At 42.0% G+C, this 16,234-nt stretch overlaps 1 protein-coding gene across 1 annotated transcript in view; it reads left to right on the top strand.

The window, feature by feature from the left end:
* The window catches only part of elapor2b (endosome-lysosome associated apoptosis and autophagy regulator family member 2b), a 120,860-nt gene that overhangs the window by 95,098 nt on the left and 9,528 nt on the right, over positions 1–16,234 (top strand). Inside the window, exons 16-20 of the mRNA XM_078552903.1 lie at positions 1,519–1,708; positions 4,144–4,240; positions 5,026–5,127; positions 10,137–10,263; positions 15,347–15,525. Of these exons, the coding sequence (XP_078409029.1) occupies positions 1,519–1,708; positions 4,144–4,240; positions 5,026–5,127; positions 10,137–10,263; positions 15,347–15,525 (695 nt within the window). The remainder of the gene's footprint in view (positions 1–1,518; positions 1,709–4,143; positions 4,241–5,025; positions 5,128–10,136; positions 10,264–15,346; positions 15,526–16,234) is intronic.

The following is a 16,234-nucleotide window of genomic DNA, read 5'->3' as shown; positions in this document are numbered from 1 at the left end:
TCTGCGTTTGGTCTCCAATGTAGAGGAACCCGCATTGGGAGCAACGAATGCAGTAGACTAAGTTGAGGGAAGTGCAAGTGAAATGCTGCTTCACTTGAAAGGAGTGTTTGGGCCCTTGGACGGTGAGGAGAGAGGAAGTGAAGGGGCAGGTGTTGCATCTTCTGCGTTTGCATGGGGAGGTGCCGTGGGAGGGGGTTGAGAAGTAGGGGGTGATGGATGAGTGGACCAGGGTGTCACGGAGGGAACGATCCCTACAGAATGCCACCAGGGGGGGTGAAGGGAAGATGTGTTTGGTGGTGGCATCATGCTGGAGTTGGCGGAAATGGCGGAGGATGATCCTTTGAATGCGGAGGCTGGTGGGGTGATAAGTGAGGACAAGGGGGACCCTATCATGTTTCTGGGAGGGAGGAGAAGGCGTTAGGGTGGATGCATGGGAGATGGGCCAGATACGGTTGAGGGCCCTGTCAACTATCGTGGGTGGAAAACCTCGGTTAAGGAAGAAGGAGGACATGTCAGAGGAACTGTTTTTGAAAGTAGCATCATCAGAACAGATGCGACGGAGGTGAAAGAACTGAGAGAATGGGATGGAGTCCTTACAGGAAGCGGGGTGTGAGGAGCTGTAGTCGAGGTCTATCCTTGGCTTGCTGCATTGTTCCAGTGAAGCCCAACGCAAACTGGAGGAACAGCACCTCATCTTCCGACTAGGCACTTTACAGCCTTCCGGTCTGAATATTCAGTTCAACAACTTTAGATCTTGAACTCTCTCCTCCATCCCCACCCCCTTCCCGTTTCTTCCCCCTCCTTTTTGTTTTTTCCAATAATTTATATAGATTTTTCTTTTCCCACCTATTTCCATTATTTTTAAATGTATTTCCACCATTGTTTATTTCTACCTTTTAGTATTGCCCCACCCCCACTAGAGCTATCTGTACCTTATCTGTCCTGTCTTCTACTCTTAATTAGCACATTCCTTTAGATAATATCACCACCTTCAACACCTCTTTGTTCTTCTGTCTGTGACAGCTTTTGGTTATCTCCACCTATCACTGGCTGCTTGTCCCAACAAACCCCCTCCCCCTTAAGCCAGCTTATATTTCACCCCTTTCCTATTTTTACTTAGTTCTGTTGAAGGGTCATGAGGACTCGAAACGTCAACTGTGCTCTTCTCCGCCGATACTGCCAGACCTGCTGAGTTTTTCCAGGTATTTCTGTTTCTGTTTTTGTATCAGAAAATATAGGGCTCAAACAGGGCTAAAGGCTCTGACCATTTCATCCTAAATGTTGTTAAAATGATTTGAATGTCACAATATGTATTAAGCGACAGTTTGATTTCTTTTTTAAAGTTCAGGGTTTTTTTCCCCCTCAATGAATAAGACAATCCCTGAATTTTCTCATGTTATTTTGACACCTTGCAGGATCTGCAAAAAGGCATTTCCTATAAAGTAGTTAGTTTTAAATATTAATTAAAAAGTTCTGTGGCAATCCCTGAGCTGTTTGAATTCCTTTGTATCCTTCTAGGGAAAGAAAACGGCCATTTGCTCAGATAATGTAACTGATGTGACGGTGCAGGATGTGCAGGGCGAGTCAAGTGAATTCAGCAATTCTATTGCTTCTTTTCTCTGTCAATCAACTATCATTCCTTCAGATGGGAGGAGCTTCCGAACTGCACTGTCTTCTCAGTCTATCAGCCTGGCTGATACCTTTTTAGGTCAGTTACAGTTGCATAATTTTGGGGCAGATTTTGGGAAGTTCCTTTATCTGAATTTTAGAAAATGCTGCATTTTAATTTAATGTAGTGCATGACCTGTGCTTCTCGGTACATGATATAAAGAATACTGACACCTCAGTTGGAATCAGTTGACTCAGTTGGTTGCTAAAGGAGTTGTTATTTTCTTTTATTCATTCTCTTGCCCGTAATGCCCTACAGTGTCTGTCTGGAGTCTGGGTTGTTTGCAGCAACCGTACCCAACTTGTTCCTGCAATGGACTTGAATAGTGATTAATGCTTTTTTAGTGCTTATATAAAATTGGAAAAAAAAGTTCAAGGTAATTTGAATCAAAGATGATTTGGGTAGTTTTCCCGGGTAAGGGGAGGCAGGATGGTATACATGGAGGGAGTTAAAACCCTGGACATTGATGTTAGGTTGAGATCCTGACACTATCCTGCCATCTTCTGGGTTAGTACGGGATTGAAGGTGAGTGGAGTACACATGAACTTAAGAAATAGGAGCAGGGGTAGGCTATTTGGCCCCTTGAGCCTGCTCTGCCATTCATTAAGATCATGCCTGATCTGATTGTGTCCTCAATGCCACTTTCCTGCCCCATCTCTCCCTTGTCAATCAAAAATCTGTCTAAAAGCCTTGAATATTTTCAGAGACCCAGCTTGGAAGAGAATTCCAAAGATTAGCAACCCTCAGAGAAGAAATTCCTCCTCACCCCTGTCTTAAATGCGAGAGCCCTTATTTGAAACTGTATCTCCTAGTTCTAGATTCCTCCATGATAGGAAACATTGTCTCAGCATCGACTCTGTCAAGCCCCCTCAGAATCTTATATGTTTCATTAAGATCACCTCTCATTCTTCTAAACTCCAATGATTATCGGCCCAACCCGATCAACCTTTTCTCATATGCTAACCCCTTCATCCCAGGAATCACCCTAGTGAACCTTCTCTGAACTGCTTCCAATGCAAGTATATCGCTCCTTAAATATGGAGACCAAAACTGTATGCAGTGCTCTAGGTGTGGTCTCACCAATGCCTGGTACAGTTGAAGAAAGACTTCCTTACTTTTATACCCCACCTCCCTAATAATAAAGGACAACATTCCATTTGCCTTTATAATTATTTGCTGTATTAGCATGCTAACCTTTTGTGATTCATGTACAAAGACTCTCAGATACCTCTGTACAGCAGCAGCCTGTAGTCTCGCTCTTGGAAAAGATAAAGTTAGAAGTGTAGTACTCGATATAACTAAACTATACCTGGATGTCACACCAAGTTATTTACTTTTAAGAAGTGAGAACTTAATGGTTTGGCTTTTGTGGTCAGCAATGATCAAAGGGCATCAATCATTTATTACACTTACACGTGCTCACTAATGTACTAGGGACTTTTCCACTGGAACTTGAGGTGATCAGAAACCCGAGCAATGCAGTGCCCACCACAGGGAGTCTGGGACTTGTGTGAGCGGGGAAAGTAATAACCTGCCTCCTTAACCAATCAGATTGGCGAATTCTTACTGAATCACACAGTGCCTGATGAGGATGTGTTGGTTAAAATTGTAATTGAATGCCAAGTTCTGTACAGTAAATGAAATGAAGAGAGGGAAAGAAAGATGGACTTAGGAGAGATTAGAGTCACAGAGAAAGTAAAATAAAATGGCATGTTTACATTTAAAAAAAAATCTCCAGCAATAATTAAAATCTGAAGGAATGAACTCCATACTTGTTAAAGTTAATTTTCAGTGTCAGAGGGGTTTGGCAGTAATTAAGACTTAACAGACTATTAAAGAAAATTGCTTAACTGGGGAGGTCAAATCTTGTTCTTGTGAATTTAGTCTGTACCTATCACATAAATACTGAAACTTCACACTAATTCATGTGATTCAGTGGCGAGTCTTTCGATGTACAGATATAACGAAGCTTCTGGTGGAGGAGGGTAACCTGGGACACCAATTCCCTGATTCCCTGAATGTGCAGTTGCTGGAAGTTGCAGTCTGATTTATCCATTGGTAGCATTGAGCGCTAATAGACTCATCGTTAGTTTTACTATAGTTAGGAGGTCCTGTGTCACAGCGGGTAGTGTCTGAACCAGAAGCTCCAGGTTCAAGTCCTCCCAGCCCCCAGGCCATGGAAGGTGCATTGATATTGTGGCCAAGCAGGTGTGTAAATCCTTTCGATACACCCCTATGGCAGGCCATAAGAGTGGGAAAGTTTCAGCCAGGACCATGTGGTAACTACAGTGCAACAGACACCGCCCATTAAAAGGTTCCGTGTGCAAGCTCTTGCCACAGGCTGTACTCTGTGGCAGACATCCCCCTCACTTCGAGGGACTGTGGGAGAGAGTTTTACTGTAAAGTCCAGACCAATGTTTTCTCATGCTTTGCGCTCAAAATATTTTGTTCTGAAACATATTGTGTTTTGCCAGGAGCCACTGTTGAAACATCAGTGCAGAATATTACTGCGAGACCGGACAAATTTCCTGCTTCTACAAACCACATTCCTAACATACATTTCTTCTACAAGTAAGTGGACTGCGTGTGATCGAAACATTATTTAATCCATATGGTTTGATAGTTTTTGGGTAGGGCAATCGGTGACTGGGATTTTTCGGCCCCACTGTGGCAGGACCCGCTGCGGCGGGCCAGTCAAAGACTGGAAGACCCCGGTGGTGGGTGGGGCCAGAAAACCCCGGCCCATGTCTGATTTCCTACATAATGCCCTTCTGATTGCCAGTTACAACACAATAATTGAGCGCTTCCCAATGTGGAGAGGAAGGATAATAGGTTGATGCAATCTCCAAACTGTTTAATTGCCTGCTTTTGGCTGTTTACTGACTGGTATTGGGGGCAGTTTGCTTGTTCAAAGGCATTGCAAAGGAACATAGAGAAGAGTGTTTACATTACACGTAGTGCATGAGGGTTATCACCTGTGATTGGATTTTGGTGTTTTTGGTAAATTTTTCTATGTAATTAGGGGGAGCAATATGATTACTGCCAGATAGAGAACCCTTTTCGTCTACCAGCATAATCAAGCACTCCAAACTCAAACAATCCACGTGCAAATCATTGTGTTTTCTGATTGAAATATGAGCCTGGGTCCCAGCCTCGGACAATACCTTTTACTGCAGAGTGAGAAACCTTTTGTCTCTCACATTTGGTATGAGCCTTCCAATCAGTGTGAAGCTCATGGGTTGTTTTGTGTGGTGTTCTTGTGCCAACTCTGAACCAGGTTAAGACTGGCCCAGTAATACCACATAAGATTTTGAAGTGAAGTCTGAAAGCCTCTGTTATCCCATTTATTATTGCAGGTCATCACTGTCAACAGCGTCATGTGAAAATGGGCGTGGAACAGTTATAACAATGAGATGTAATCCAGGAAAGGTTGGCCATGGAGAAATTTCTGTACCAAGGTATTCACTGCAACTGCTGAAGGTTGCATATATTTAATATGGTGTAATGTTAATTCTGTGAAACACTTAATGAGAGAATTTCTATCCACCAATTTACTTACCCACACCGCAGTTGCTTCTTTCTAATAATGAAAAGCCCAAGCACCTATTCTCTATTGTCTCTTGTTCCCTTTGTCTCTACCTCTCCCTCTCTCTGTCCCTTTTCATTCTCTCCCAACTCTCTCACTTATTATGCATGCCTCTTTCTCCCTATCACCACCTTTCTCTCTCTCCCCTACTCTTTCTCAGTTCCTGTGTCTGTCTCTCTCTCCTTATATCTCTTTCTCTCCCCCTGTCTCTGTTGTTCCTCGTCTCTGTGCTCCCTGTATCTCTCTTTCCCTGTCTCTGCTGTTCCTCATCTCTGTGCTCCCTCTATCTCTCTCTCTCTCTCTCTTTCTTTATCCAACTCCAGTTGAGAATTCTCCATTATGGGTAATACTCTAGAATAAAGATTTCTATGACTTCATCCTAGAGTGTTCATTTAAGCCAACATATTTAGTTGGATGTATTTAAATTGTTTCAGGCCATGAGCTTATGTGTGTATGAAAGTTGTCCTAGCTCTCCAGATATCTCTATGTGACCATAGCTTAATATCAGTTATAGGGATGATGCTGGAATTTAATCCAGGTAACATGGGTTTTGCCCGTTGCACCTGTGCCTACACCTGTTCCTATATTCGCATGTTTGTTATTCCCCAACAGGCTCTATTCCAAGGCTTACATTAGAATGTTTAATTTACCAATTGGATTCATTTAATTTGCAGCTTTAAATATAATGCAATCATTGCAAATTTAACAGAACTAAATATACAGGAATTTATTCTCTGGTAGATTACTGGGAAATAGCATTGTTCTTTGTACTTCATATTAATTGGAGATATCTACAATCGGACAATTAAGGATCATAGAATCATAGAATGTTTACATTCAGCACAGCACAGGAGGAGGCCATTCAGCCCATTCAGTCCCACTCCCTCACCCTTTTCACTTAGCCCTGTAGTTTTCTCTCTTCAGGTGTTTATCCAACTGTCTTCTGAAAGCCACATTGAATCTGCCTCCATCACACTCTCAGGCAGTGCATTCCACTTCCTAACCACTGACTGCATAAAAAGGATTTTCTAAATATTGCCTTTTGTCCTTTAGTCAATCGCCTTAAATCTGTGTCCCCTAGTTCTTGACCCTTTGGCTAAGTTTCCCTTATGTACTCTATATAGACCCTTTGTGATTTTGAACAATTCTATTAAATCCCCTCTCAACCCTTTCTTCTATAAAGAGAACAATCCCAGCACCTCCAATCTATCCACATACCCTGACGTCCCTCATCCTTGCAACCATTCTCGGAAATCTTTTCTGCACCCTCTCAAAAGCCTTTACATCCTTTCTAAAGTGTGATGCCCGGAGCTGGACACTATACTCCAGTTGACGATCTTTAGATATTAAAGTTGTTTAAATATTTTTAAATACCATTACAGATTCTGACCCTTGCTGAAGTATCATTTAATATTGCATGAGGGTCTGACGAGAATAGTCCTACTTTCTGAATCCTTGCTTTCATTCTATTTGTCAGTGACTAAGAAGTTTTATCCCATAGGGTGAATATCATTTTTGACAAAAGATTGCTTTACAAACCTCTGTACTTAGTATTTTTATTTGTCTCCTAGTGTTTGAGAGTATAGCCCTAAAATGATGTAGTGTGAAAATTGATGGACTGCAGGTATTTTTGAATTCTGTGATATGATTTAATATCTCCATGAACTGATTGTGCTGACCTACAATGTGTGCGCTTTGATAAATGCAAGGGTGACAGGGTGGATGTAGAGAGGATGTTTCCTCTTGTGGGAGAATCTAGAACTAGGGTTAACTGTTTAAAATTAAGGGGTCACTCATTTAAGACAGAGATGAGGAGAAAGTTTTTCTCTTTGAAACTCTCTTCCTCAAAAGGCGGTGGAAGCAGAGTCTTTGACTATTTTTAAGGCAGAGCTAGGTAGATTCTTGATTAACAAGGGGGTTAAAGGTTATTGGGGGTAGGCAGGAATGTGGGGTTGAGGTTACAATCAGATCAGTCATGATCTTATTGAATGGCGGAGCAGGCTCGAGGGGCCGAGTGGCCTACTCCTGCTCCTAATTTGTATGTTCGTATGTCACTGTTTAAAAATCAGGGGTCACCCAGTTAAAACGGAGATGAGGTGAAATCTTTTCTCTGGGATCCGTGAGTTTTTGGGACCCTCTCCCTGAAAAGGTGATGGAAGCAGATTCTTTGAATATTTTTAAGGCAGAGGTGGATAGATTCTTGGTAAGCAAGGGGGTGATAGGTTATTGGTTGTAGGCGGGATGCAGATTTGAGCTTACTATCATATCAGCCATGATCATATTAAATGGTAGAGCAGACTAGAGGGGCCAAATGGCCTACTCCTTCTCCTTGTTCGTATGTAAATATTGAAATATAAAAATCCACATTTCATGAACTTTGTAAATTGTTATATTTAAAAGGTAAAGGTATTAAGCAATGTGGGGTAAAGGCAGGTTCATGGCATTTGTTTACAGATCAGCCGTAGTCTCATTGAAAGGTAACGGACCAGGCTTCAAGGGCTACACTACCTCCTCCTGTTCCTATATTCCATTTCAGGTGGAATTGACCTGTTTCACCCTTGTCAAGGTCAGGGATGTAAATCTGTGAAATGAAATACACACCAACCCAGAGTTGAGTAGCTTTAAACGGTGACGTGTTGCTTCAGAAGCTGCCGTCTGAACAGAGAAAAACCCTGTTTATAAACTTGTGTTAGAAAGAAACCGTATAATCACAGACTGCGAGTATGGTTCCTTCAGTTATTTTGAAGGTTAAAAAATGCCAAAACACATTGAGGTGGAAACCCAAAAGAGGTAGGGACAGAAATGATGCATTTCGGGAAGGGATTTGAGGCAGGGACCAATCTGGTGGTACGTTTTTCTGGAAAATTTTAAATTTTGACATTTAGCAATTCTTTACCCTGACTCATGTCAAAGTTTTTACCTTCAGAATTAATATATTTTAACTTATAAAGAAAGGAAAAATAAGGTGACATTTGGATGTTCAGCTGGCCAACCAAGTCATTACTTCCCCAGAAGTTACCTCAACAGTTGCTCTCTGACATCCAACCGCTCATTGTTTCAGTTCAGCCATTCCACTTTCCCTGGACACAATTAACAGAACCCCCACCTGGCATTTTCCCCATTCAGTACACAGAGCCGCATCCAGCCCCCAACCATCTTACACAAACACACTCTCCTCCTAAAACTCTTCCAGTTCATATTCACACTCTTCTCCCTCTCTCCTTTCCGCCTCAAATAAATCTTCTTTAATCTTGATCAGCTCTCACTTTCATCACTACCAATTTCCTCTTCCCCTCTTCCTTTCATTAACATCTGTTTCTCCTTTCCCTAAGTCCTGCTGTTGCTGAGACTGGCCCTGTTTCTCCTCAGTATTGTTCATATCACCAATGAAGTGATTCTGGTGACTGTATACTTTAGATAAGAATTCCTGCTTTTAGGAGCATACCCACCCGTAGAGCCATAGAACCATAGAGAAGTTATGGTGCAGAAAGAGGCCATTCAGCCCATCATGTCTGCGCCGGCCAAAAAGAGACTAGGTGCTCATTTTATTCCCCCTTTCCAGCACCTGGTCCATAGCCTTGCAGGTTACAGCACTTCAGGTGCAGATCCAGGTATCTTTTAAATGAGTTGAGTGTTTCAGCCTCAACCACCAACTTAGTCAGTGAATTCCAGATGCCCACCACCCTCTGGGTGAAAATGTTTTTCCTCTAGTCCCCTCTATTCCTTCTACCAATCACCTTAAATCTATGGCCCTCTGGTAATTGACCCCTCAGCCAAGGGAAACAAGTCTTTCCTGTCTACCCTATCTAAGCTCCTCATAAATTTGTACACCTCAATTAGGTCACCCCTCAGCCTCCTCTGTTCTAAGGAAAACAACCCCAGCCTATACAATCTCTCCTCATAGCTGCAATTTACAAGCCCTGGCAACATTCTTGTAAATCTCCCCTGCACTCTCTCCAGAGCAATTATGTCCTTCCTGTAATGTGGTGACCAGAACTGTACACAAAATTCCAGCTGTGGCCTAACCAGCGTTTTATACAGTTCCATCATTACATCCCTGCTTTTGTATTCAATACCTCGCCCAATAAAGGAAAACATTCCATATGCTTTCTTGACCACTTTGTCCACCTGTCTTGCCACTTTCAAGGACCTGTGGTCATAGACTCCAAGGTCTCTCACTTCCCCAACCTCCCTCAATAACTTACTGTTTTTGAGTATTCCCTTGCTTTGTTTGCCCTCCCCAAATGCATTACCTCACACTTATCCAGATTGAATTCCTATTTATTGAATTGCCATTTCTCCGCCCACTCAACCAAACCATTGATATAATTCTGGAGTTGACAGTTATCCTCTTCACTATCAACCAAGTAGCCAATTTTTACAGCGTCTAGAATCTCTTCCGTTAGAGATTTGGAGCAATGCTATGAGGAAGACAGGTCCAGCCTAGCCATTCACTGTCACTTGCATGTAGCAGTGGAACTGAGGAAGAAGGGTCTGGCCTACTCTGATATTGTCAACATGCTGACTGAGGTAGAAACTTTAGTGCGAATAGCTGCTAGTTGAAGAGCTGCAAGTCTGAAGTGTTGTGCCAGGTATAGTAAAGCTGCTTCTCAATCCTGTGCCTTACCCTGAACCTTGATAATAGAGCATTTGAGGGATTTTATTTTCCAGTTCTAAAGGATGGATTTTAAAAAAAAAATCTCTCGCATCTCTTACTGCACTAGTGTGATTTCTTTTCCCAAGGATTTTGTTTTTCGTTTTGTAGCTGTTGGTTGTCGAACTTCAGTAAATATGAAGATTACCCAGTAAGAGTAAAGTGGTCCCAGCTTTCTTTCTGGTAGACACTGCTCTGTGTGACTGACATTTCCCTTTCTAAACCAGTGACTGTCCTGGTGGAACATGTGATGGGTGCACATTCCTCTTTCTCTGGGAAAGTATGGAGGCCTGTCCACTGTGCACAACGGATGATTACCATGAAATTGAAGGAGCTTGCAAAAGTGGACTTCAGGTATGTTGTATGAGTTTGTTGAATGCTAGATTATTAAGATGAATTGAATTTCTTTTGAACAAAATTGAATGTTTGCATACTATGATAATTCCCCACATATTTTGTTATTTATTATTCTATTGAACAGTCTCATTAGAATTGGTTAAACTGTCTGAATAAAACTTTGGTTTGCAACTTGGATCTGAATAGCATTATGATCCCAGCTGATGTTACTACTGGACAAGTCAAATCCCAGCTCGATAGATCCTAACTTTTATTTTTTGTTTAGAAACATGGAGGGTGGCTACTGAACAGAGTCACAGAAGCCAACTGATGAACTTTTAACAAAAGAATAAAACATCTATTTAATAAGAAAAGATGAACTATACTCCTTCATCCACAACTATACCTTTACAGATATATACAGATTCATAAGGATAATACAAGTTACAAAATCTATCTTATACTCTCATGATCACAATAAGTACACAGTCCATGTAAACCAATAGGTGACCTGTGGTCAGGCACATCACATTCTGAAACCAAGTGACAGATGCCACTCCAAACAGATGCTATAGATCTCTCATCAACTCCTCCCAGATGCTTGTCACACCGTAAGCCAACCAGTCTCACTGAATTCCATCTTTCACACAAGGGTTTCCAATCTCCACTCTCGAACCCACTTTGGAATCTTCTCTCAAACAATGCTTTCTCTCTGATGCCTTCTACAAGGGTCCACCTCCAGGGGTTCAAACTCTCCTTCTGATGTTCCTCTCTCCTGGATTGCCACATGCATTTAAGCTTTGCCTTCCATGTACTCTCTTAGATACTCAGCCGTGCCAACAGGACACCACTGCTTCACATGCCCATAGTAAAGAGTTACAGACCTTCGGATGTCTCCTTGGATTCTCTGGCTTCTCGCAAGCTTATTTTGCTTTAAGTCTGCTTCCTGCAGCTTTCTCTCTTTAATTTGGAGCCTTTCCCTCTGCTCCTAGTTTTCACTTCCACTGAACAGGACCTTTTCCAGATTCCTGTCCTTGTCTTTTGACTTAACTTAAAGGGCTTCTTTCTCTTTTTCCTTTAAGACCTGTTCCCTGCAGCTTTCTTTCCCAGTAGACTTCTGACAACTTGATATCTCCCTTGAGACCCAAAACTTGCTTGACATTCAATGCTACTTTAACTTTAGAGCAGCTCATCTAAGATTCTTAGACTTACTTTCCTCAGCAACCTGCTAGTATGTCCAACTAGAGAGAGACTTAAACTGCTTCCTTCACCTTAGAGCACAATGAGCAACTGAACTCAAACTGCTTTTCTGTTTCTCTCCATCTTTGTGGGTCCCTCTCTCTGGAGCTCTGTTGCTAGGCAATAGCACAGTTTTTCCTACCTTGTGTTTGTTCTAACTTCACTTCGAGAGTCATAAAACCTCATTAGAAGGCAGGCACCTTTTAAAGTGAAATTAAAACTCAAGTTTCCCCCCTTTCTTAACACATAACTACAAATAAAAATTAAACTTAAACCCAAAGCTAAAATTCATTCCTAAACCCACAAATACAAATATAACCTACATAGAATATCTATTGTTAGGAGCTTGAGATAGATTATTTGATGGAGCAGAGGTTTTCCATAGATTCTGTCTTGAATGGGACAGACCAGTATAAATTCTAAAATGTGAATCAGTTTAACTAACAGCTGGATGAAAAATCTTCCTTTCTTTAAATCTTCACAAACAACAGGAACATTTTTCATCCCAGGAGGAGAAAGGAAAACAAATCGCTTGTGGATACTATTTATCAAACAGCCTCGATCAGTTTGGGATAATCGTGGCGAGTTAACCATTCACCCAACCCAGTGTTTCTGTAAAGTTCTGTTTGAATTGTGTTGGCTTTGAGAGCTCTGCGAGTGAATCAGTTCCTGTATTTAAGTTTGTAGGATTTCTGTGAAGCAATTTTGGGACATTTCTTTCTTATATCAAAGGCACTGTATAAACATAAGTTGTTGAAATTTTGTCCAGGTAACTGCTGGAATCCTCTTCGGCACTCACCCACAGACAATCTTTAGATTCTTGCCATCTACCACTTTCCTCCTTAACCAGTGTCTCAGGCTGTTGGCAGAAAAGGCTTTGACCCATGTTTCAGACCCCAGACCCTCTCCGTCGGGTGACTGTTTTCAGCATCATCATATCTCCCAACTTTTGCCTCAACCTGTCTGCTGTTGAAAACGTAGCCGTGCCTTTCTCACCTCCTGACTTGCCGAGTTCACTGATCGACTGAACTGATTTCTCACCCTTTTACCCTCCATGAATCTCTCCACCCAGAACTATTCTTCCAGCATTCTATTCTTTTTATCCACCACACCTTTCCTCATTGGCCTGAACTGGCTGTTGGTCTGAAGCCTGAAACCTCAAATTTGCAATTGTCAACCTTGTTTTTAATTCCTTCCACAGCCACACTCCTCCCTTTCTCTGTACTCGCTACCAGCAGTGTAAGCCTTCCAAACTCTCCTTTCCTTTGGCTGGGAGCCCCTGGTAAATTCCCCTCCTCCTTTCACTTCACCATTAGCAGTTGTGCTTTAAGCCACCTACACCCTGCACTCTGCAATCCTCTCTTACAGGTAAGACCCAAAACAAAGGGCCTTAAATATTAGGTAGTTACTAATAAATGCAAAAGAGAATTCAGGAGAAACTTATTTACCCAGAGGGTGGTGAGATTGTGGAACTCGCTCCCACAGAGAGTGGCTGAGGCCATTAGCATAGATGTATTTAAGGGGAAGCTAGATAAAGACCTGAGAAAGAAAGGAATAGAAGGACATCTTGATGGGCTTAGATGAAGAAATGGGGGAGGCGGCTCATATGGAGCATAAGCACTGTTGTAGATCCGTTGAGGGGAAAATGGTCAGTTTCTGTGCTGTAGATTCTTTGAGCCTAATTTTAACTTTGTATAAGTGAATGGATTTGGAGTTAACCAACCCCTACACTTCTCCATCTCAAGCTTCTTTACTAAGAACTGCCTTCCTCTGCTGGAAACCCTATGTAATAACATCACCTGAAACCCTACAGCCACTTTGCTTTGCTTTTGGTTACATTCTTTCTCCTCAGCCCAGTGCATTGATGCAGAACTCCCCCACCTCACCCCTGCCACCCCTCGCCCCAAAACAATGGGAGCCATTGCTGAAGCTGAATCCCAAATGATTGCAGGGGATTTGCCTGTAGCACACTGCACAAAGTCCATTCCCAGAGTTGTTCACTCTCTTCTTAAAGGAGAACTTCCTGATGTCAGTCGGAAAGTTATGATTTAAGAGTTTGAGCCTGTGTATGGGCCTCTTGTATCCCCACTGTTTATTTTAAGGTAGTATTTCCATACTATTTACTGCTAAGATTAACATTCAGAAACTGCCTTTTCATGTTGAAAGTCCCAATTCTTTCTAGCCTTTCCTCATAACTCACACCCCTGACTATAGATCAGCCCTGTGGCTCTTCACTGCTCTGGTCAATTGTCATTCTTGTATCTTAGAGACCAGAACTGGAATCAGTGCTCAGGGTGCAATCTTTTTATTAATCATTCACTGGATGTGGGCATCTCTGGTAGGGCCAGCATTTATTGCCCATGCCAAATTGACCTTGAGAAGATGGGCCCTTTCAAAGGGCAGTTAAGTGTCAAGCACATTGCTGTGGGCCTGGATCACATGTAGGCCAGACTGGGTAAGGATGGCAGATTTCCTTCCCTAAATGTCATTAATGAATCAGATAGGCTTATACAACAAACTGGTAGTTTCATGACTGATACTAGCTTTTTATGGGATGGAATTTGAACCAACATCTCCAGTTTGTGTCCATGCCTCTGGTTTTTTAGTCCAGCAACTTAACCACTGTGCTACTGTATTCTGACCATGCACTATACAGTTTGACCATCACTTCCTCAAACTAGTATTCTATTTGGCTTTGTAATTCAACTTGTCAGCTGTAGTGATGCCACAGTGGAAGAACTTCACTTGTTACCATTGCATTGTACTGATAACCTGAGGCCAGTCCAGTGCCTTGGCTGCAGTCAAAAATCAGCCCCTTTGCCAAGTTTTTTTTCTGTTTTATTTCTCTAATTCAGAAATGTTAGTTTTGGTAACACATTGATGTAATTTTAACCTGATACTTTATGGATTTTTTAATACCAGAAGTCTACTTCTGTAAATTATTTCTTAAAATTCTTATTTGAATGTCATGAATCCCTCCCTACGATTGACTTACGCTACGACCATCTTTGCTGTTTTCCATTATTGCCTACCTTCTGCAGTACAACTCAACACACGGTTGTGTACGACACACTGCTTTTGTTAGAGGTCACTGTGGAGGGTTCTGTGTCAGCCCTCCTCTCACCTGTGACTGAGGACTGGTTTCCTTGTGATTGCACCACAGGCAAGGCAGTTGCTTTGATTTGCAAAGTGCAGATGTTGTTTGTCACGGTAACCATAGCAACTTCCAGACTTTGCTCCCTATATTCTGCAGTTTTCAACATCATGGCAAGGGAGGAGGAGCAAGTGGGCCTTGGATCTGTTTCATCCTGTAAGAGAGTTTTCAGCATGTCAGTTTCCATCTGATTACACAGGTCGTTACCGTCATCGAGGGAAGGGCTTGCTGTGGTCAACCTCAAAAGCTATGCTCTTCCAGAAAGAGTTGATGTGATGTCTTGAGCCTTAATGTGTGTAATATACATTCTCCATACAAATTACCACAGTTTAACCTGACATTGCAACCTAGCGTTTATTTATCAAGTACCTATCAATGAGCAAAACTGCAATCTATATGTGGTTTCTAGGGTCTGGATACAGCATTACCAAGTGCCCATCTCACATATAATTTTTACATTTAGTTATTCTTGATGCCCTTATAGTGCAATTTTTGCAACAATAATCTTCAACCCATTCATTCGTTCATTCAAAGCTTGAACCAATGGAAGTTGGATGGTCAGGAATGGTTTTCCTTTGTTAAAAGCTCTCACTTGGCAAGGTTGAAATTCGTTTTTCAGGAGTGAGGAAGACTGCCTGTGGTAGGAAATCTCACATTTTTCCACAACAGTTTGAACTGTAAAAATTAATAACTTATTTCTCATTAAAGGAAACCGCTTACGTGTGGAAGGAGCCGAAAGTGTGCATTAAAGGTGTAAATCTTCCTGCAAAAAGTATCAGCAATTGTGAGATGATAGATTTTTGGCTGAAAGTTGTTGTAGGAATTGGAGCATTTACTGCAGTCCTACTGGTAATCTTAACCTGCTATTTCTGGAAAAAGAACAAGAAGTAAGTTCACAAAATGATAAGAATGTGTATGGAACTAAAAGTGGCGATTGTTAGAAGCAAATGATCTTGAATAGTTTGTTCCTGGACAAATATAACTTAATTAGTTTTGCATAAGAATGTAGGCATTATTAGGTATCAGGGGGAGGTGGTGGCATAGTGGTATTGTCACTGGACTAGGTTGCCTGAGACCCAGGGTAATGTTCTGGGGACCTGAGACCCAGGGTAATGTTCTGGGGACCTGAGACCCAGGGTAATGTTCTGGGGACCTGAGACCCAGGGTAATGTTCTGGGGACCTGAGACCCAGGGTAATGTTCTGGGGACCTGAGACCCAGGGTAATTCTCTGGGGACCAGGGTTTGAATCCCACCACGGCAGATGGGGGAATTTGAATTCAATAAAGATCTGGAATTAAAAGCCTGATGATGACCACGAAACCATTGTTGATGGTCATAAAAACCCATCTGGTTCACTAATGTCCTTTAGGAAAAGAAATCTGCTGGCCTTCATGTGATTCTTAAATGCCCCTGAACAAGGGCAATTAGGGGTGGGCAATAAATGCTGACCCAGCCCATGATGCCCAAATCCCATGTATGAATAAAAAAAAAAGAGTATTCAGCTTTGTTCTTTTTTATAATAACTTTCAAAACAAAGATTTGGACAATCGTGTCTAAGGCTTCATGCTTGACGGAAGCACATTGTACATGGTGTG

The sequence above is a fragment of the Cetorhinus maximus genome, chromosome 12 (assembly GCF_964194155.1).
Source record: "Cetorhinus maximus chromosome 12, sCetMax3.hap1.1, whole genome shotgun sequence".
Classification (NCBI taxonomy): Eukaryota; Metazoa; Chordata; class Chondrichthyes; order Lamniformes; family Cetorhinidae; genus Cetorhinus; species Cetorhinus maximus.
Note: the sequence above shows the minus strand (reverse complement) of the source record. Positions and strands in the feature narration are given on the sequence as shown.